This window comes from Bacillus rossius (genome assembly GCF_032445375.1).
Source record: "Bacillus rossius redtenbacheri isolate Brsri chromosome 4 unlocalized genomic scaffold, Brsri_v3 Brsri_v3_scf4_2, whole genome shotgun sequence".
NCBI classification, from domain to species: Eukaryota; Metazoa; Arthropoda; class Insecta; order Phasmatodea; family Bacillidae; genus Bacillus; species Bacillus rossius.
The window spans coordinates 30,686,246-30,709,893 of NW_026962011.1; the positions used below are offsets into that span (position 1 = coordinate 30,686,246).

At 42.8% G+C, this 23,648-nt stretch overlaps 1 protein-coding gene across 4 annotated transcripts in view; it reads left to right on the forward strand.

The window, feature by feature from the left end:
- LOC134542078 (tensin-1) overlaps positions 1-23,648 on the forward strand; it is a 570,362-nt gene that overhangs the window by 243,540 nt on the left and 303,174 nt on the right. For 2 of the 4 annotated variants that reach the window (XM_063385992.1, XM_063385993.1), the window contains exon 3: positions 4,205-4,242. In XM_063385992.1, coding sequence (XP_063242062.1) covers positions 4,205-4,242 — 38 coding nt within the window. Of the gene's footprint in view, positions 1-4,204; positions 4,243-11,556; positions 14,400-23,648 lie in introns of those variants that run through there. The other 2 variants (XM_063385994.1, XM_063385996.1) reach the window with 1 other exon arrangement.

Sequence of the window (23,648 nt, forward strand, 5' to 3'; positions counted from 1 at the left end):
TTTTTATTAAATCCTTGAAGATGGTTATATGATGCATTTGAATCAATCCGTTATTTGTAAAAGATTAAAATGTATATTCATGTTAGGTGGAAAAGTTATATATTATTTTAACTGGCTGGTTAGTCTCTTACAATTTTTAAGGAGATAAAGAAGTTAGTTTCTTTTGCAAAAAAAAATATTATGACTTTTAAAAGTAATATAAAGGGTCATGAGTCAGTAATGCAGTCATGTGTTATCTAGATGTATATAGAAGTTTTTTTAACAGCAATAAAATATATTTGCGCGGGAGATTACTTAGGGAATTAGGTTTTATGTCAAATGCAGATTATTTTTAAGTATCTACAAATCCAATAAAACTATATTAGTCTAATTTTAACCAATAGGAATTCATAACATATGCTACAAATACACACGGCATAACATAAACTAGGCAGATTAGGGCAACACAGCTTTATTTACCTCGACACTTACGGACATAGTGTCAGTGTGTTAGTTCGGTGCTGACTTTAATATTGGAGTCAAGTTTTAATTCAACCTATTTGTGTGTACGATTGTAAATATGAGCAAAATTTTAACACACGGTTGTTAAGATATTTGGTACGTTCTTTGAATTTTCATGAAATGGGGAATTTTTATTTAGTACAATTTTTTGGACATACATCATTGCAGTTTTGCACTGTTTGTCATAGAAAAATTAGATAATGCAAATTAGAAACATAGAAATGAAAACGTAAACCCACAGAGATAAAGCCTAAATCAGATGATGTTGAACATACGGACCCAATAATGAAACTAAACAGGTACTGTATGGGCCAGGAATCTTGCGAGCTGTCTGCGCGGGGGTGAAGGGGAAAGAGTGGTTCAAGGCCGGCAGGGGAAGAAGGGGTTGAAGGGGAAGGGAGTGTCATGCGATAGGAAATTCCGTCTCCCTTCCTGCGTTACTAACCGTGTGAAGTATATTGGCAGGTAGTGTGCGACGAGTAATGGAGGCGAATGTAAACGTAGGAAAAGTAATAAAGTGATTCACAGCAAAGAAAAACACAAACCAAAGGAGAACATATTTCCGGTTGACCAACTTTTAAAAAATGCTGGCCATCATGTCATTCGACTCCCACCATACATGTGTGAATTCAACGCTACCTATTGAATTAGCGTGGGCAAAGATAAAAAGGTGCATTCGGGAATGTAATACCGTGGGAGAGTTCTTTGCGTAAGCACTTCAGACGCACACACTGGATGCTGTTAACTCTGTAACAAAGGATGATTGGGTAGGCTACTTCAATCATGTTCAAAAATTAGAAGACGAATACTGGAAGAGGGACTGCATCATAGACATGGCAATGGACCAGTTCTTAATAAATTTACATGACGACAGTGACGATGACGAATTCCTTTCATCAACAAGTAACAGTGTAATGGACAACAGTGATGAAAATAGTGATACTGACAGTGCTACATCGTGTTTGGCTCAGCCTTTGTAAGAACTGGTATTTATTCTTTGACTTATAGAGCTCTGGCAATATTTTAATGTTTCCAAATCGCCTCGTTTCACATAACTGAGAGGTGAAATTTTGCCACTATTGGCTTACATGATCTGCGGATATAACCAGCACTGCCTTCACTGTGGTGAGTTTCGAAACTTTAGTCTAATTTTTTAATATTTTTTTTACAGTCACGTCATGTTAGAATTATAAGTGTCTATTTATATGTGTTCAGTGTAACAAAATGCCATTAAGTTTTTACAGATACACAATTAAATCTTGCGCTTTCATTACTGTGCTGCATGTTTTTATAACGCCTAATATATAGCCGGGCCGTGCCGTGCCTAGTTTCGTGCGCCCCGCCGCCGCTTCGTTCTGTCGATCCGTGCCGAGCAATGTTTGTTGTCGGAACTATGGGATGCAGCTCGCTACTTTCGTGGTCCCTACAGTACTATGGACAACACAGCGATGACAGCACCGACGAACCAGTAGGTGTCCTATGGCTAAACAGTTGCGATGTTTCGGGAACTTGCATCTGTTCCCGTTGTAACACCCCTCGTGTCTCAAAATTGAATTATTTGGAATTAATTAAAAAAGTGCCTTGGAAACATGCTGGATAAAAAAAACATAAGTTAAATAAATTGATTTACCATAGGCGACACGAGGTGGGGAACAAACAAAATTTAGGAACTTCCTGTAACAAGCAAGGAGGAAGTTGTGGGATCGTTAAAATCGATAAATAAAAACTACACGATTAAATTGATCTATGGTTTCCCTGTTTTATTTGCCCTGATGAATTATCTTGTTTCCATTATTTTACACACAAAAGGTTTTAACAAGTTTCAAAGATTAACAAAAAGAGAAACGAAAATGGGCTAGCCCGCGATTATTTAAAACAATTTACATTCTTAGTTTGACATATAAACATTTGCATTATAAGTTTCACACTCAAAGTTGGATGGATCCGATGATTACATTGATAGTTATTTCTATTCGTTCTACATTTTCTTGAGAAAAACACTGGTCGCTGGTGGTTTGGTCATCCGCTTAAGATAGTTCGTAGCTAGGTAAGGGGGAAATGTTGAATTTACATTACCACCCGGGGTCTTCAAAACGATCACGTCGGGTAGTAGAAATTGTTTCTTCTAATGTGACCCACGGAACAGAAAGGGTAGGGGCCACGAGATGGGAGCATCAGTCTCTCCCTGTCATCGACCCTGTCTGCAACAGTCCAAATCAAAACTGATTAGAACTTGTATACAGGCAGTCTATGGGGCAGAAAATGCCCAAAAAAAATTTAAGGGAAAAAAAAGGGGGGTCGCGAATTATCACTCACCAAAACAGGGGAGTTGCCCAGCACGCTGCCATCGTGGAGTCAGCCAGGGTCTGGAGCTCGCGAATTGCGCGGCAGGACGCGGATGATTTCTTCATTTCAAAAAAAAAATTAAAAGCAAAAAAAAATATAACTATTACATTGCAGACGGACTAAACTACTTGAAAAAGATTATAGGGATAGCATCCCTCAATTAGGCGACTACATAGTCGGTTGCGGCCGGATGGAAGTTTTGCAAAGTCTCGTCGACTCGCCGATAATCAAACGGTCCGTCTGCAGTCGCGGCGCGAAGTGTCCCGCGGAGAAACGCGTCTCGTAATTAAAAGTAAAACTTGAATCAAAAGTGGAGGGGAGGACTGGGAGTCCGGACCGAAAGGTCCCGAAGTTCCCCGAGTGAGGGCCATAAAAAAAACTCTGATTAAAGTCTCGAAGCTGGTAGCATTGCGTCGACTTTAGCGCTACCTGTTGGGGGCTGTCTGAAATAAAAAAGAATCGACTCGCCCAAGGCGTCTGCTTAAACCAAGGGTTAAAGGGCGCAGTCTAGTGCTACACTCTGGCGGCCTACAGGGTAAGTTGGCTGGGTGGTTAGCGAGTTTGCCGCTAGGTGTCGCGGGGTGGTCCATCCTGGCACACACATTTTTTATGCAAGGCATCCTGGGAGACGGTCGCTGTCTGCTGGGGTTTCTGACCTGTCATTGGCCTTAGGCGAATTCTTAGAACCGAAAGAGAGGGGGGGGGGGAAGTGCATCGACGCTGAGAACAAGCGTCCATGACGTGCTTTTCGAGGAGAGAACCTAATACGTATTCGTGACCAGACTTACTTCTCTCAGCAGCTCTCTGAGAAGTCGCGGCTTGCAGCCCAGAAGCTGCTCTATGCAGTTAGGGTCACGAAGAGAAATGATATTACAGGCTTGAGGCGTGACTGAAGGCGGGGGAAACGGTAAGCTGTCTGCCAGTCAGAGATTAGGCCAGCAAAATATCCGATACGCCGATGGGAAAGGGGCTTCAGAGCACTGAGACAAAGTTTAACTCAGAGGAGTACACCAGGCTAACAAAATAAAAATCACACTATAGTAGAGCAAATAAAATTTCCACACAAAAAAAATTTAAAATCATAATAAAAATTTAAAATATATCGTGTCGAAATTACTAATTAACGGCACACCGTCATCAGGCACAGACAGATTGATATCAGACACTGGAAAATAGGGGGTTTATATTATATGTTCGACCTCGTCTCGTAGCACAGCCAATAACAGACGAGGTCTCCCCTTTAAATCAAAAGTAGTTGGTGCTAACTATTACTTCACTTTCCTCATTGATCTGCTGAAGCAAGATTGTGTTACGTACGCGTGCGAGAGTTAAGAGCGGTCTGTGTTCTCTGTTGCAGTGTGCAAGTATGTCTGCCACAAGGCGTGCGAGAGCAAGGTAAGTGTGACGTCACCATCCAATCCCCCATCCCCCATGTGTGCATCAGCGGCCCAACTCCTGGATTTGTCCGACACCGACACATGTTCCATTGTGTATTTACAATATTGACAATATTTGGCATGCCTAATGTTTTATACCAAGTAGGTATAAGAGAGATCGTTGAAGTGGCGATTTCATATAATTTATTTTGTACGTGATTAGAACAAGCTGACAGCCAATGGTTCAGAATTCAAGGTAACTACCATATATTTTTTGTGCATTTATTTCCTTCTCTTAAAACGGTTGGTATTTGACATTTGTTAAAAAAAAATCTTTATAATAAATATATTTTGGTAAAATTTTTATGTTTATTTATGTCGCAGTTGACACATTATTGACGCATGCCTCGTAGCAATGAAATTCTAACGTGGGGCGAGAAGATTCACAATCATTATAAAGGAGACAAACCTAGTGTTTTAAGGTGATGTTACACTGGAGGCTCCTGCGTGGGTGTGGGTTGTGGGGAGTGTTGTTTACGGGAGGGCTGTATTGTCGTGTGGCCGTGTGCAAGTATGCCACCCCTTCGGTGATGAGTGTGCTGTGGTCGCTGTTGTTTTTCATGGACATCACGACCGCGACTTCTGTTGAAATGTCGTCAGGTGTGCGTGGTTTGAAAATCAAGCATTACTAAACAAGTTGCAAAAAAAATGTTTGTCCCCATACAAATCAAAATCAGTTAACGATTATATATTTTTTCCTCTGAATGTGATTAAATCCTGCCGACAACGTTTGGTGTTAGCAGCAAACATTTCGGTGGGAGACTCGACCACGTCTGCAGTTCGCCTGGATGTAGGCAGCTGTCGCGACACTGATGTATGACGGGTGGTGGTACTCCTGGGGGAGATGTCGATGGTTTAGTATCAGTCCTGTTCTTCACTCAATCACATGAAGAGTTGACGCGAAAGTCGTGCCGGGTGTCACACGGCAAGCTTTCAGTCCGGCACGAGTCACACAGTCTGTCATGCGGTCATGCTGTCATGCTATCATGCTGTCATGCTATCATGCTGTCATGCTGTCTTGTAGAGATACGGCGCATCGTAGTGCAATACCACACCCTTCTCCTTTCGCCCATGACTTGCACTGAGTGACATACCCAGCGAACCACAGGGCGTTGTCGGTGTAGGCTACAACAGTGTGCTATTAGATTACCAGTATTACAAAGCAACATCTAGGTGACCTGTCCGGCAGCAATGTATTGTCAACAACCGCATAAGATCCAACTGAAACACAACCTGTATGACGCCTTTTTTGAACAGACAACATATTGGGACAAGAGGTTCCACATTTCAACGCGCCCCTGACTAAAAAGAAAATGATTAACATGAACTCAAATTTATTTTGAATAGCTGAAATAACTGTATGTGGACGTCCCGGTGGGACTTCTGTCAAAACATCCCGTGTAGTGACACAACAGTACTGGCAATAATTACCCAGTATTTTTGGTGTTTCAACGGACATCCCTTATGTGAAAAAAAATTTCCTGACTGCTGTTTGAAGTGTACTAAGTGCACTGATTTTTTAAAATATATTACTTTTGTTAAATTATTGTCAGCCATAACATTTTGTGTTCGGAGTAGAATCAAACTTCCTCAGCTTGTGCTCGTTGTGAGTGACGCACGGAATACCTGTGACGTGTGTTCTCGCATGCCGGGCTACTGTTCCACAGTCGGTCAGCGGGGTGCCTGGAACAGCTACTGGGCTGGAGGCCGATTTCGTTATCGCGACCAATTTCACTCTCCGCTTGGCGCGGCGACGCCAGTCTAGCTCTACATCGTTCTGTCTTTCCGCTTCTCGTCCCTTTCACATCTTCCTTCCTCTCCGCTTCTCTTCCCTTTCACATCGTCCTGCCTCTCCTCTTTAACACCGTCCTGCCTATCCGCTTCTCCCCTTTGTCACGCGTCCTGGCCGAGAGCATCTTCTGTTTCACTCTAGTTTATGACTCGCTGCTGAAAGGAGGAAATAGCATTTCTTTAACGTATTTATTCCTCTACTGAGAATTTAAAGATGAATATACCTTGGCACTAGCCTTAACAAGGCTGGCATTCTGCAACCGCCTACTTTATGTCTTACGCTTTACTAAAAAAAAATTAGCATATTTTAAAACAAAAAAAATTGGAATACATATCATTCACCCTACCTAAGCAGTTTGGAATATATATTATTCACCCTACCTAAGCAGTTCATGAAATGTGTTTGAAATCTGTTTTTGTTAGTGAAACAGCTACACGTATTTGGGAAAAATGGAACATATTTACCAAACGTATTCATAACTAGGCTTTATAGGCCTACCTCGTTACTTCCCTTGATATCTGCCACAGAAATTGTGCAGTACTAAATAATAATTCCCCATTGCATTGGAGCTGAAAGTGTAGAAGAGTAGAGTTCGCTAAAGGCGATACTGTCTCGAGAATTTAATGAACACGTCTCTTTGTGCTCTCTTTGAAAATCTGTACTCTAATTTGTACACCAATTAATATCGTGGGGAAAAAAAGTTTAAGGCCCTTTTAGCATCAAAAAAATTAAACTTTAGAACAAAATGCAAGTATATTTATAACCTAGCAATGATTTCACTTTTTTTTTTAAATTCCTATATAATTTGTGGATTTTGTGCATATATTCCCCTCACGTAAGTGCGCGAGTATATGTGAGGAGACTGCCGTAAGCTCCCGATTTCTCCACACCCCATTTCCGGGCTAATTTCCGACGTGGCTGGAGTAATTACACACTCTGAGCCCACAGCGGGGCGACGCTGATTGGCGGTTGTAATTACCCGCCACCGAGTATAGGCCGTTTGGACAGGGGAGAGGGGGAGGGGCGTGTCGCGAGGTTCGCCAGGACTTGGGACCACGCTACTGGAGGCAGCTGCCATCTCGCTACCCTCAGCCAAGCTTGACCCCACCTTCGCCGTACTGCGTACCGCGAGATCCAAAACATCGCAGTGGCACATTCTTTGGACTGTCGTGTCTTACCTCAGGAAGCCTACACTGTTAAAACTGTTCACCTTTCATTTACGAAGAACGCTCTTTAAAATTTAGTAAAGGATCTTCGTAAATTTACGGCTATCTTCGTGAATTTACGGAGACTTTGTTCGCTTACTGTGAACGTGAATCCAAAAGAATATTCTTGGTGTATTAACGTTTAAAAAAACTGGTTAAGAGGCCTATACAGACAAAGAGCAACTCGTCCAGCAATTTCAGCGTGTACACTTTCGAGGTGGGCGGGAGACGTGGATTGGTTATCTGGGAAGAGCGTCACCTCGACTGGGAGGCACAGTGGGGGAAATAACTCCCCCCCCCCCCCGGCCCCTCTGCCCAAGGACCGCATTCTTGATGCTGCTGGCGGATCGACCGTATTCTCGAACACACACTAGTGAAATTATGTTTCGGATTTACGTCACAAACTGTCGGAGGAGAATAATAGCGTGTTTCTCAGCGCGGGAAGTAAAATCACTACGCATGTACGTGTTTCTGTGCATTAGTCAGTAAAGTGAAGACTGTGTGACGAGTGTTGGACCGTGCCGTGGCTGGGATGGAACCTTGTGACGTGGACACGCATGGAGGTGCGCACCAATTAGGGCGGGGGAGGCGAGCTCTGCCGCGCTGCTCACAAAAGCACGGGCAGGAAGTCGGCACGGGAAAATAATATAAGGCCAATCAGTCGGACGAGGGTGGCCAGTTGCTGTGGAGCGATTATTGTGGGCGTGTCGCGCCGTCCTGCCCCACCGCTATCACGTGATAATGGCGGTGTTGAATGGCGACCACGTGACCACGCCTGCACGTGTCGGTCCTGTTCCGCCGGCAGCCCCGCTCTGCTACCCTGCCTCAGGTCTGAACCATCGGGCGGGAAGACTCTGCTAGTCCTATAAAAAAAATCTGAATGAAATACACATGTAGGTTATTTTTTTATTATGTGAAACATCTCGGAATACTTCAAAACTGTTCGTAGTGAATAAGTTATGTTTTTTTAATTTTTTTCGGACACATAAGATATTGTTAAATATTTAAAATAAGCATTGCCTGATGCGTATTTCGATGCTATACAATATGAAAAAAAGCTTGGTCCAAAAATTAAAATTTTAATTTCGTTTGATATTTGGCAACAACGCACGAAGAAACAAGGACAGCGCTAACGGCAATCGGCGTGTGTTAGAGAGAGACAGAATGCGCTCATTTACTTCCACACTGCAATCTAAGAGTGGGATGCTCTATAGTATCCCCGTACCACTCTGACGCATGTCGAATGGCTTCGTTGTCTCACATCGATTATTTAAATTCAAGCTTTTAATAGTATTATTATGTGTATATATATAATTGTATTATCTGTTTCTGTATGAAAATTATTTTGGAATTTAGCGTGTGCTGAACTGTTATGAAATATTGCTTAAATGAGCCACTTTTTTTAGACCAAGTTGGCAAATTGCATAGTTCTTTTTTTATAGCGTGAACAGTCAAGTTTACCCTGATTACAAATTTTTCTGTTTTAAGTCGTGCAAAAGATTTTGCAAAGCATTTTTATCCTTCCAAGATTATAGCATTTGTTATTTTATCGATAATTGTTTTCAACTGAATGGTTTTTCAGGATTGTTCAACAAAATTAGAATAGTATAATATGGAAATTTATAGTCACAATAACTAATAATATGGTGAAGGCTTTTAAAGAAAAATTGCTTATTGTTCGAAAACTATGAAATGTTTTCCGTTTTTGGTTCATTGATTCAGAACCGTTATTAATTGGCTCAAAAGTTGCGTCCTGGGGCATCCTATTTATTTTATACTGCGTTACACATTTCGAGGTATGCATCTTGACAAATATTTTTATAATAAACGATATTATTTGGATTGGTAGTGTTACCTAGTCGTTGGAAATTAGAATGGCAACAAGAGCTTAAGGAAACACAGAGCAATGTATAACACATATTTAGTACGGCATGTACAGAGATTTATTCCCACATTATACAAACACATATAATCCTCATACATTAATATAAATTTTCTTATTATGTTGGCTGTTACACATTACTGCTACAATTCATGTTCCAGCGATTACCAACAAAACACCTGAAATAAATTTATACAAAATTACGTACCATTCACTACTTTTTAAACATTTTCTCATAACCACATGAATTATTCCTCAATAAATAATTCTAACTGGACCCTTTTCTTTTAGTTATAATTACAAATTCTTTTTAAAACAAAATACTTAAACCTTCACTTACAGATCAAAATTAGACATTGTTTTAACAGTACCAGACTTAGGAACGAGATATTTCTAACACAATTTAAATTTCAACACTTCTCCCCAAATAAAATTGGCTAAAATATTCAGTGTTGTTTAAGTGATAGCGGCGAGTGTTTTTTTTTATTTCCGTTGATCCTTGACCTGATCACCCCAGTCGGACCGGAAACCATCGACGGAGCGAATTTCTTTATTCTACCTCGCCGCCGTGCTGATTCCCTGATACTTGCACATTTTCGCCGGCTCTTAATTCACACTATTTGGTAATAAAACGAACACTATACTAGTGCAGAGAATTGGAGACAAATCACCTAACATGCTGTTGCTTGAAATTATTTTAAAACAGTTTTTCATTAAAAATTTACCTCCTTGTTTATGTTCATAGATAGTCTTAAACGCCACGACTGATAGTCCCGCTAATGCCACTGCACTATGCCCTTAACGTTTTAATCAAGTAGTAGCACCTTTTATTTTCACCGTATTAATAGAACGAGAAAATATATATATTTTTTTTAAAGTATTGCTGAGCAGAACTCTGTTATGCTCCTAGTCGCAAACCACTTCATGACCCTCGGCGGAATTTTCTATGTTCCCCTTGGTCATTTTACTGCAAAGTCCGACACATACTTTTTACTTCCAAAGTCCCGTGCCAACTTGCAAATTGTTACTGGGCTACCACGGAGTTATTACCAAGTCCGTAACTGACTTGTATAATTTGCGGCCTCTCTTACCGCCTTTTTCGGGATCCGTGCGCAGCTTGAAGACCTCAGCGGGCAGCCTTTCGGCGTCGATGATCGAAGGTGCGGGTCGTGGTCACCGCATTATTCACGCAGCCGGTTGAGAGAAGACTCTGTGGAACTCGTGCTAGCAGCCTGCTTATATACTCGCTGCGCTCCATACTAAAACAGCGAGGAATATTCTGGACATCCTGAATCGGAAACGCGGCTCGGAAACTTCCGACCACGTCCACGTGCTCCGATCAAAGGCGATTCGGCACGAGTGGACCCGAGGATCTGCTATCCAACGCGCATCAATTGAAATTCGCGCGCCGAGTCCGTGCAGTGTATGGCGGGTGGTATCCCACTAGCCCGCAGGGGCGAGTTTCCTCGTTACGCAGTACCAACCTGCGTAACAGTAGTAAATATAGTTGTAGTATGGTATGGTAGTAAGCATAATCGAAGCAGTAGGTAACTCCAGCGAGTCGCCAGCTGGGACAATCACGGAGTGTGTTTACGTCATTATCGTTGCTATCCGTTGTAATCACAGGAGGATGTGCGCAGGGCTGCCTCCAGCCTGTTTCCGTCGTGGCTCGCCGGTGGGAGTGATTAATTAACGTCCGTCCCGCCAATTAATCGCTTCTCTACGGGTCGTGTTTCGTCCAGTGACACCCCCCCCCCCCCCCTCCCGCATCACAGCTGTGCCCGTGGATCCAGGGTCGTTAACGCAAGATTTATTGCACTACGCGACTTGTCCCATCTTCAGACCTCGGTGGGTTCAGTGAACGTAAGACGTAACGAGCTTCTCTGTGCTTACGTGTTACGTCAAGCCACTCGGTCACTTGGTGCTCTTCTTTCGTTGCAGAACCTTTTAATCTGAAGGACTGTGAGTCAATTAGTAATCCTCAAGAAAAGATGTATCGAATCGCAAGCATCCCATAAAACAGTTCTCACCAGTGAGTAGCCAACGAGCAGGTTTAATTTTCCCGAAAGCAAATAGGGTTGTGGAGTCTATCCCAGACGTTGTTGAAACCGGAATTAATACCGTCTCTATTTATATGACAATATTTTACACTCAACGATCAAGATTATTTTAAAAAAATTTCTATTTATACATTTGAATCGACGATTTTTTTTGGCGAGGGGTTTTGTTTTATAAGCATTAAGAACTTTTGAAATATTTTTATCAGCCAAACAAACAAATAAATAAATAAATTTGAGCGGTGTGTTATCTAGAAGTGCACAACTACCGTGCGTGTCACATAGTAACGGAACACAACAGCGCGGGCTTGCCTTCGTGCTTCGGTGCGTGGAACAGGTCGCGGCTTCGGCGCTGACCGCGGCTGTCGCCGGTCGACACCGCAGGTGGCGCCCCGACACTCGACACTCGACACTCGACACTCGACACTCGACACTCGACACTCGACACAAGGCCGCAGCTACCCACGCCACTGCCAACCGCACATTCCCGTGAACAACTATTTTCGAAGTGAGGCTGCACAGCTTTAGTAGTAAGCGAGACAAAGCTGCGGAAGCACAGAAAATGAAATTATTACGACCGACAGTGAGGTATGGGCGTAAATCGAAGGCCAAGGGTGGCAGGGGGTACGGGCCAACCTGGAAACAAAAAGCCTCACACTGTGGACTCACTTGCGCTTGCAAAATTGTACTGTGAAACGGGACTGTTTTCAATGAGAGATATCCCTAATCCTGATGTCGCCCTACAGTTTACATGATACTAGCTGCAACTTGATCCTGTGGTTCTCCAGAGATCCTTAGGATTAAAGCGTGACAGGGGCTGTTTTATAAAAGGCATGTTTAATTTTAGTACGTTACGGCCAAGAAAAAAATGTTTTCCATCCTTATTGGTTTTCCATTCCATGTGATAAATGTTCATTGTTTTTTTACTACTTTTTTCTTTTTCCCAAAATTCCTATCCATTTGCTTACCCGAGCGGATCTTCTCGGGTACCGGGTACTGCCATAGTAATTTGGGCACGTGTACGTCTGGCAACACTGCCTGGCGAGACGGCTCAGCCTGGCGACGGGGGCGGCTGTTCAGGGGCAGGGAGGCCGTGTTATCAGCTCAGCGACACAGCTGCGCGCGCTGTGATTCGTCAGCTGCGATAGGCTGCTGGCGCCCCCCTCGAGGCACCTCCCGCTGGCCACGCCCACCGAGTGTCGCGACTGCAGCGCAATGATTGGTGACTGGTGCGTAAAGTGTATCATGGCTAGAGAAGTAGAGACCCTGAAAATTCGCGGGTTCATTTCGTGTTATGCTAAAATTCAAATAATTGTACCTTAGTGCTGCTTCTGTCATTGGTTCACTATTAATCTGGAGGACTGAGGGCCAATTAGAGACCCTCACTCATAGAAGTGTCGAATCACAGGCCACCCAGTCGAGACGACTCACAAGTCAGCAGCCAATGAACAGTTGGCATTTGCCCGAGTGTGTAGAGGATATTGGAGTCCATCCTGGAGGTCATTGAACCCGCGAATTTTCCGGGTCTCTAATCATGGCTAGAGACATGAAAATTTCACTTTATTATCTGGATGCATTTTATTCAGTCATTACGGGGTTCACGTTTTAAAGGGCGTATTTCTGTTATGCGAGGAGGAATGATAAGGTCGTCGCTCGCTCTTGCTTCTAGCGCGGTATCGCCTCTAAGCGACAAGACTGTGGACTGGCGCGGTCTTCTCGTCGTGCATAGGACAGCTATGAGGTCTTTGAGCGGTAACCATAACATTATATGGCGGAGAAATTAAGATAAAGTTGTAAAGCAAGACCTTTGAGTGATTTTAAGAATCTTTACCGGGCTTTTCATGTCTAAAAATTATTATTCTTTTAACCTTTTCCACTCTCCTAAAATACAGTTAGGAAACGAAATACGGAAATCAGAAACATCCATCCGCCCTCAACGTATTCTTAAATGCCTTTCTTTAACACACACCACTCGAATTGCATGGTTACTTCTGAATCTCTGCCCACCTAATGTACGCAGGTAGGTACAATATTATAATACAGTTATTCTGAAGGAATTTGTAACAGCAACAGCAAATGCCACTGAACACAAGATGTCAACTTGTTTATGGGCAAGTGTGTGGTACTAGAAATTAAGTTTTTTTTGTAGGTCTTTCTAGTCATGGTATAACAGATGGCTGGTGTTGGGAAAATGCTCCTCTTATTTTCCGTAAACATTATTTGTTAAATTAAATAATTGCATTATGCATAAACAGAACATATTTTGAGGATAAAAAAATTACTCTCATATATTCGGATTTAGCTCAGCTAAAACATATCTTGAAAATGGCAGAAATGCTTGTACTTGGGTTGTTTGTGATTCGATATTTTTATTGATGTTAGTTTCTCATTGGCTCTGTGTCCTTCACATAAACTGTGAACCAATCGTAGAAGCAGGTCAAAGGGCTATTTGAATTTTACCTACAGCGTAATGAATCCGTGTGTTTTCCCTGTCTCTACTTATAAATCTCTACTGCGAGCGATGGCAAATATTTTAATAACGCAAGAGGGCAGGGGTTAATGCTTCTTAATCAGTGTTCAAATAAGACGTTTACCGTTACGAGAAAAGTGTTATTTAACGTAGGAAACGTGCCTAGCAGCTGCAACTGGCAGCACGTAGTTCGCCGCGGCGCCGCTAGATGGCACTGGCTTCGAGCGCACGCAGACCAAACATGGCCTTTTTTTTTTTCTCTCTTCCTCCCCTTCTCCATCTGGGCGATCTTTTTTCCCCTCCCGCGGGACGTGATGCCGGGCTGGGGGAAGAGGGGGGAGGCATGACTGTGTGTGTGTGTGTGTGTACGTGCGCGCGTTCAAGCGGCTGCGAGCGCGCCGAAGGTACGTTATCTCGCGCGCGGTCTCCCGGCGAGCGGCGAAGTTCGCGGGTAAAACCCACGCAGGTGCGTGCTTACCGTGGGTTTCGCGTCGGGCCGAGTGCGTGCGCATCCACGCGGCAAGGGTGTTGGGGGGACGAGCAGGGGAATTATCGAACGCATCGGTTTTTCGAAATCCGGCGGAATTAATTCACGTCCCTTCAAAATAAAGCACGGAAAAGTGAACACGTGTGCGTTAAAAAAAAAAAAAAAAAAAAAAAACACGCTTCCCGCATGAGTCTTCAAATCGAAGATGGGTGTCTCCGGAAAGGTAAGAAGATTTTATTGTCCGTTTCATGAATGGATTGTACCGTGCGGATACGCCTGCTTCAAGGTCGTGGTGCTTTTCAGTCAACAATACACTGATATAAATGACGTCCATTTTTTTTTACGTTGACAGGTTGTTTACGGTTACTTTAAGTACGTATCTGAAACGCACAGCAAGCTCTTTTAGCATACGTGATCTCACGGTACATGAATGAGTGCGGTGTATGCAGTATGTAATTACATACGTATGTGTATATTGCATGTGTGTGTTAATATAGTTCCGGACATGCGAGCCGCATCCGTTCCATCCGGCGTACGTGCCGAAAAACAATCCGCGGACCGCTGTTAAACTGATGATGCGTGTCATATGGGCGAACATCGGCCGGGAATGAAATTTGGTCATATGTGTGTATTTTTAGTCCGGGGGGGGGGGGGGGAGGAGGGCTGGAGAGGAATTGTCTGAGCGTCGGATAGGGACGTAACTCATTTAGTCGGCCGACTTGTCTTCTGCGTGTTTCCACGCGAATATGTAAACAAGCGTACTTGCTCTCTCTTCCGCCACTTCCTTTTTGTTCCGGCTACCTAGCGCAGTTTTGTAATTGGCGTTAGGTCACGACGCTATTTTATTTTCACAAACAATAATTTATTGCCATACCCTTTATTTCTTTTTTTTAACGTAAAATTAATTTTATGTTAAAAATTATGTGATGTCATGCAGTATTTGTTTTGTATTATACTGAGCAGTCTTAGCCCGATCTAGTCTTTCACCTATATGCCAGTTTTCATTTTCGCACGCTTAAAGAATGAAATGCAAATGATGTAAACACCTAATGTAAGCAAGGAATGGAACGTCCGACTTTCTGAATTCTAGCCGGGCGCATAAAATAAATAATAAAAATAATTATCTCGTACCAATGCACGTGACATAATTTTGCAGTTAACTTGAGTGTTTTGTCATCCCAACATAATTTTTTTTTACTATAGTGGTGATGTTTAGTTTAATTACATATGTAGCCATAACAATTTTTATTTGAAACTACGCTAAGATACATGTGTATAGCAACAATAAATTCCATTACTAAGCAGAAATTATAAACATTTTAGAAAACGAATATGAAATTTTAAAATCGGTGATAATTTTTTTATGGTGACAAGTTTTATGTTTAGAAATAACCGTTTATATGTAGCTTTTGTTTCAACAGTTTAGCTGTAGGATATAGTTAATAAAACTAATAATTTTTTTTTTGTTTTATGATATTTTTTCAAAACTGAGATCATTGATGTGCTTTGTTCAAAATGTTATTTTAAAGTCTTGAGAAAAGCGTGAAAGCAGCAGTTCTTCACAGTGCCACAAACTAAACTCAATCAGTATCGTACAAAAAATGAAAACCTAAAACAAATAAAAAGTAATAACCGTGCAAATTACAAGTGATAGTCCAACAAAACGTTAGTGAACAGTCCAGAAAGAATCAGTTAATTTTATGTGTGTGTAAAATATGTAAATAGAATACCGTATAAACTCATTTGGTCTTCTAAATGACGTGCATTCTTAAGTGACGAGTGTTTACTAACTAAATTTTAAAAAAACCTTGACATGCAAAAATGGTTCTTTCTGACCCCTCTGAGGGGGTGGGGGAGTTTATGAGTTTGCTACAGATAAATTTTCCTAATGATTATTAAATAGTTAAGAATGCTTTTAGCTCGGTGTCAGGTTACCTCTAAGTGGCGCGGTATTTCGCACGAAGGGCAGGTTCGCCTACCTAATTAGGCAGATTGCAAAGGAAGGATCGCTGTTAGTTCGCAAAGTAATCACTAAATTAAGAGCAGCGTAATATATATGAGAGGAATGAAGTAAAACTAGGTTTATGTTTCATTATGCGAAGTGCTTCAACTTCGTTAGTAAGATTTTTTTTTGTTGGAAAAAATGACCTTGCTTATATGGCTCCTCATGCTGTTATGATAGTCTGTGTGGACGAGCGGAAACCTACATAATGTAAGCATCGAGCATGCTTACAATGTGTTATTCATGACTATTTTGAGAAATAGTATCTTAAACTTTAATTCGTGCAAAATTTTAAACATAGTTTTCAAGAGTGTTTAAGGTAGAGAGTGAGCAACCGGTCATTTACAGCATCATTTCATCATGGTTTTCAGTTTTACTTATTATTTGATTGTCTTCACGTCCCTACATTTTATGGCAGAGTATTCCTTTTTGATATTTTTTTCGCATTAAACACACATTCGTCAGTAAATTTCACTTTCAAAAAGCTTTCCAGCTAAACCATAACTTACAGAATGACTGACTGTAGGCCTGATACAAAGTTTTCTCCATCCAAAGACCCCAGTGGCTGACTTCTCTTGGTGTTTCATCGTTCTCGAGACAGTGGTAAGGTAACTTCTCTTTAAGGTAGCCTAACGGTGCTGGTAAGTGCTGCTGGGATATTTGAACCAGCGGGGTTCGGGAGGGGTGAAGAAGGTTGGTAGCTTGGTTAGGGGCGTACACTGTCGATACCCAGTGATTGAAACGATACCTGCGACGGAACTTGCTACTACGATTCTGCGAAACTGGCCAGAAAATTTAACCTGGGTTCGCGATTTCTATATATATATATATATATATATATATGCAGTGCCTATAGCAAACATTACAAACTGCTCCAAGTCAGTGAGTGTGTAGCAGAAATGCACTTGATTATGTGAATTCTTAAAATTTGTTAGTGACAAGTTCACTGATTAATTTGTGATTTCCCCTGGTATTCACCCAGTTAGAGACATGAGGTGTACGATGCATTTATTTTAGCCTATAGTCCGTTTTAAAGGTGGATTTACTAGCTATTGTCAGCCACTGACCAGTTGGCGCCGAAGAGGCGACAGAACCAGGTCACGTGACTGTGCTGTCAAGATGACGTATTAGCGCGAGTTTCATCAATCAGCCTCTACGGGATACTAGTGTACGCTGATTCGCCGAGAGAAACTTTGGGCTCCGTCAGTATCTCCAACATCTCCAGTGCTGTAGGTTACCCTCAGTCTGTGGCTAGAGCCACAATTTGTTTATAGCATTCATTGGGTAGCAAAGTAGACTTAAGATATCTTTAATAAAACAATTAGAGTTTTTAGGTAAAAATGTAATCGGGGTGTCAAATTACATGCTAGGTATTTTTTTTTCTTCAATAAATATGCTCATTCAAGATTTGCCGCTGTGACATCACAATCCAAGATGGAGTTCGGTCTTGACCTGCTCCCTGTTCCCCAGCCTGAAACCTGTCCTTCACTTCTCTATTCTCTACTGCTACCGATACAAACCGTTCTTGTTCTACAGCCTGAAGCCTGTCCTCCACTTCTCTATTCTCTACTGCTACCGATACAAACCGTTCTTGTTCTACAGCCTGAAGCCTGTCCTCCACTTCTTTATTCTCTACTGCTACCGATACAAACCGTTCCTGTTCTCCAGACTGAAACCAGTTATAAATCTTTACTGTGCTAGGAAAAATTATTTTATACTTTTTAGTCCATTTTCAAAACATTTAATTGTTTTTAAAGTTTGATTACTAATTGTCTGCTTTTTATTCTTGTGTGTGTGTGAAATTTTTCTATTCAATTTAATTTTTAGTACATATTAAGTTTCTGAATTTATTCTTAACCTCATTTAGATTGCAATATAAATTTGTGATAGTGAATTTTAAATATCTATTAAAATACGTGTAAGGGTGATAACTAAAAATGAGGAGCGCTTGCAATAGATAATATTAAGCAGATAAGCCGTGACGGACGCACCAAACGACAGTGCATATCAAATTCAGTGCAACATCATCTATGGACGAAGTTCTAAAATAAACTTTAACCAGCGTCTTTAGTTTGCTAGTTGCCGTGAGATTTGCTAAGGAGGAAGTTGCCTGACATTGCTATATGGTCGTGTGGCGGACATTTATCCTATCCCTGTAGGCCAGAGAATGCTGCGTTATGCATCCCGCAAAACAGCACTGTTCTGCTCGTAGCCTAATTCGAAACAAAACAAAACAAATTTGTAACAAAAAAAAATAAACTGTAAATAAAGCGAGTTAATATTGCATTGTTAGGGGCAGGCATTTTTCGCGAAAAGATCTGCACACCTATTAGACTGCAACAAGGTATACCCGCACCAGCAGTTTCTTCCTTCTGATTAGCGTCCGTCTGCGAGAGAAGTCGTTGCCTTTTTTGGCCGAGCCATTCAAGACGCGTTTGCTTCCGCACTGAATTACTGTGATTGGTGTTGTTACAATCGACATTTACCTGGAAGAAACTCACCGAATCACGAAATACAGACGATGCTACAGTGTTTTAACTTTCAGCTGGTCTCAAAATCTTTTCGCGAAATCTACATGGCCCTATGCATTGTCATCCAGTTCTAAGCTATGTTCAATGTTTTAAGTCTTTAGCTGATCGGGAAGTTAGTTTAAAATCGATTCCAAAATTTGTACCGGACAGACAAACAAGGAATCGAGTTAAAAAAAAAAATTAAAATAGGAGAGGTGGCCATGGCAACAGTCGCTGCCTTGGCTGGCCAATTCCCAAACAGAAGCTCAAGGTTCATGCATAGTTGACACCCAGCATGGTCAGGCATACGTAGAGACCTGCAAAATTCCCGGATTCATTCGGTGATACTCTAAAATTCAAACACATATACCTCTTAGATAATTTTGCTATTGGCTTACTGTTCATCTGGACGAATCTCAACCAGTTTATAAACCCTCAAGCAAAGAAGGATCGAATCACAGACAAACCAGCTGAGACGACTCACAAGTCGGCAGCCAATGAACTTGCGTTATTTTGCCCGAGTGTACAGGGGTGATGTGCAGTCCATCCTGAAGGCCATCGAAACCGCGAATTTTGCAGGTCTCTAGGCGTAGGCTTCGGCCCGAGGCGCAGACGGCTGCAGGTCTGCGCGCGCCTGCCAGACACCACGAAGACGCGCTCCGTCAGGCCACGCCGGGGCTCAGACTTGTTGCTTAATCAGGCAACACCGTCGCAGGGTAAGCTGCAACTGTACTGTCATCATAGCCATTGCGGGCCTCGAGGTCCGAGTGCAAGATCCGGGCATCGAACCGCGGGCCCGCGTAGAGTTCCAGGCCGCGGATTGCCGCCCACTACCTCCAGTTGTTTTAATGGTGATGTAGAAAACGGATGTTTGGTGACCCTTAGGTGTTGTGAGTTGGGTGGTTTGGCGGGGTTGCAGTCAGGACTCGAACCCGTGCTGTGCTGAGGGCGATTACAGGAGCACAGTGGGAGAATGTGTGTTAGTGTGATTGGGTTCGTGGGTTCGACTCCCAGAGGAGAAGGTTTCAGCGGGCTGCATGCCCGACGCTCCCTATTTCGGGTGTGCAGGTTGTTAGCTGGCTGTAGTTTCTATTCGTATTGGGTGTGTGAACAGTTGGATGAGTTATTGGATGGTGTAGGTTGATGGTGACTGTGAGTTTTGTGGAACTTGGTTCGCAACGAATGGTAGACCTGGGTGAGATGTTGTATGAGTACACTCCTCGGGGCGACAGTCCAGCCCCAGGCCACGCTGGGGCCGCGGCGGCCCTCCTCCTGTTGTGACAGTGGACATTGTCCGGCGATGGGAGGCAGTCCCCTCTGGACCGTTATTGGAGCGACCTCCCCGCTGACCCGCCGGCCGGCCATTGAGAGACAGATGGCGGCGCGTTCAAGGAACCCCGCGCCGATCACGAGGCTTCATCTTCGTTTTTGTACAGTGCCGTGGCTTCTCCGCGGAAACAACGCATTTTTGCAAGTTATCTTAAACGTCAAGCAAAACAAAAAAAAAACACCAAATAAATTTCTGCGTATTTACAGAAATTCGGTGTTTAGAAAACGTAGGGCGTCCTTTATTCTGCTATAATATTTGCCAGTTTTTTCTCTCTATAATTTCACCAAAATGAAAAGGTTTAGGTAGTGTGTGAATAACAGTACACTCTATTTTTTTTTTGTAAATGGAACAGAAATATTCATGTATAATTACAGATATTTGTAAATTTGTACATTTACATGAAAAAAAACAACTTATAATACAAAATAGTGTTCGCAGTAATACTGGTTTCGGATTCTTACCCGGGAATTTATACTTTGCGTTGTCCCAGTACCTCCGATGGTTAAAGCTATTTATGATCCGTTCCCTGAATAGCTTCCCAGTATTAAATGAGCACATTTATAAGCATAACAAAACAGAATAAAATACAATCATTTAGTATTCAATTAACGCGTTCATGGTTTAACAAATTTATGATTGAATGAAATATCAATTAAAATATAATGTTATTCGCCAATTTCGGTAAAAATTATCAGTGTTATCTTGAAACACTTATTTTATATGCAAAACTAACCATAGCCATGTGTTGTACAAAGATACAATATCTTTCTTGTAGTAGTACAAACTATTTCTTATCAACTGGTTACCAAAGGAATCTTTTGTAAAAGTACTTTTACTGAACATTTGTACTTTCACGTGGACTTTAACAGAATTTTTTTTTTCTGTGTAGTCTTGCCATTGAAAGCCGCGATCCTTATTAACGAACCTTTATTGGGAGAAGTATGCCGTCTTAGCAAGAAGCCAAGCGACTTCAGTAATCTTCAAAGACATGTCAGACGAAAAGTTGTATTTATCACAGATAATTTGCAAACATATGAGAACGTTTATGAATTCAGCTCATCACTAAACAAATTCGTGAAATTTTCTTATCTGTGTTGATTTGTTTGTTCGTGTGAAAGAGAGTAAAGGGAGTTTTATACTAACGTTTATCGGCTATAAAGTATGTGTTACCGCCGAACGTTAATGCAAATAAACTTATAGCTATCAAAGGATCCTGAACTTCCTGATTATTGAATAGATTATGATGAGCTGACAAAGTGTGTATTTCCCAACAAATTGTCAACATTCTGGAAAGCCAGGAAAAAAAATCAGGGAAAAGTCAGGAAAGTTAGAATTGGTTGGGGAAAGTCAGGGAATTTAATTGAAATTCGGGAAAAGTAATGTAAATTCCCCAGCGGCAGTAGTTTTAGGGGAAAATATCATGCTCCAGTCTGCCCCAACCTTACCGAGAAATTTTTTTTTTATCCAGGCGGTGGTTTATTGCACAGTCATGCACACCATAAAATGGTGATTCAAGGTTCTGTTTGTATAGCTATGGCGATGGTAGAGTCTGGATTTTCTTTAATTGTTTCAGAAAATTTGCGATGTCAGGGAATTGGTAATTTTTGTCGGGAAAATGCGAGGTAATTATCGTAGGAGATGTGTGTGGACCACTTGCATACGTGTATAAACACGAAGAAACAAAGGGGAAATGACTTACGCCCCGTGGCGCGACGTCGCGCAGGGCTGGCGCCAGTGAAGCGAGGACCACACGACAGCTCGCGAGGGATACCGAACACGTGACCCCGCTGCGGGCGTAACTGTTCCTCCTGGAGGCCGCAGCCGGCCGAACCCTGGGCGAGGAGAAATAAGGCTACAAAAACGTTTTCTTTACGAGTGTTTTCTTCTTTTTTTCTCTCTCTCTCTTCCCCGAGGGACTGGCGGCTGGCTGCCGCAAAAGGGCGTGAAAAGGGTTCGTTTTTATTGGGGCCTCTGCCACCCCTGTGGCTTTTGTAAGAGCCGCCCTCACACCCCTCCCCTCTGTACTGTCTCTCTCCCCCACCCGTGGGTTTGAATGGCTATGGCAATCACGGTCTGCCTAGCATCATGGGAACTTTGAACTATCGTCTCTTATATTTCCTTTTGTTTCATGCACATAGGCCTAGGCCGCAGTGTTAACTATTCGTAAAATCCTTGGGCCGTAGATTACGTTCTCTCTCTCTCTCTCTCTCCCCCCCCCCCCACACACAACCCGATCACCACTTGCGTATCGTCTAGATTAGTTTCCTGGATCGTGAATTAGAAACATTAAATTTTCACCCCTTCAAAATACCCCTTGACTTTACAGACTAACCTAGATTTCAACGTGATAGATAAGAAATACGATTGTGTTGAGCTTTGCTGCAAGTCTTCGCCTGTATAACTGTAAGGTTACCGAATTCTCAGAAAAAGGGGAAGGGGGGGGGGCAAATGTCTAGTGGTCATTAGTCACGTGCCGGATCCGGAGGGGGGGGGGGGGGGTTAGAACCAGGATTCCTTGCCGGCGAAAAAAAAAACGTGGCGGACGTTGCCGCAGGCCCTGTTTTTTTCTGGGTTACGCCCATTTCCCCCACTCCCCATTCTCATATCGTGCACTCTCGTCTCCAGCGCCCTCGATGGCAGCTGTGTCACTGTGTCTGGCGAGGCTGGCGAGGCCTTCAGCATCTCCGTGGAGTCCCGCGGAGTCCTGCGTAGTCCCGCAGAGTCCCGTGGAGTCAGCGCGGGATGCAACCCGAATGGCCGGGACAAGAGTCGAGCATGAGCCCTCTGCGCCATGCCTGTCCATGTCATGCATGTCGGAGCATGCATGTTCTCAGTGGTTCCAAGGCTGTGGAGCGTCCAGCCCTCGGCGGACAGAGGAGGTCAGCTAGTCTGGGGGAAGGCCGTAGAATTATTTACAAATCTACGAACTTCTCATTTTGTGCAGTATCTTCACGTGTAATTGTTTGTTGTACGACGTTACTGAAAACTGAATGGTGTGACATTAAGTGGCTACGTTGAGTTTGTTTTATTCCACTTTAAAGAGAAAATGTTGCTCATGTATGTAACTATCATGCTGGGAAATAAAAGTCAAGTAAAGTACCAGGACGTGTTTTTAACGATGTTACCATATTATACCTAAAAACACGTGTTTTCCTTGTCAAGCAGTATTCTTTTGACGGTCCTTTGTGACGAACTGATCGGAAAGTGTTCGGTTTGACGTGGGAGACTCCAAAAAATTATTTTTGTGGTCTTTTACAAGGAAAGCCCTTGGAAACTCAGTTGCCAACTATATCACTTGCAAAACTACAAGGCAGAGCTTTGCGCCGTTTGTAATTTTACAAAGCTCTACCTTGCAGTGTTACAAGTGGTGGCATGAGCCCTAAAGGCCTGGGAGGCGCTGCCGTGTGCGATCTTCGACGCGGCAGACGCCGGGATCGCCTAGCAGCAGCTCATCTCGCGGTCCCGCGGCGCGCGACCTTGGCGCTTCACCTCGCGAGCCGCGGCTGTGGCAAGACCCCGCGTCTTCGTCGCGGGCCTTACGTAACCCCACGTGCATAATTACCGAGCCTTGCGTCAGCCTGATACGTGATTCTCGCTTGACAAACACCTGGCGATTTGCGATTGTTCCTT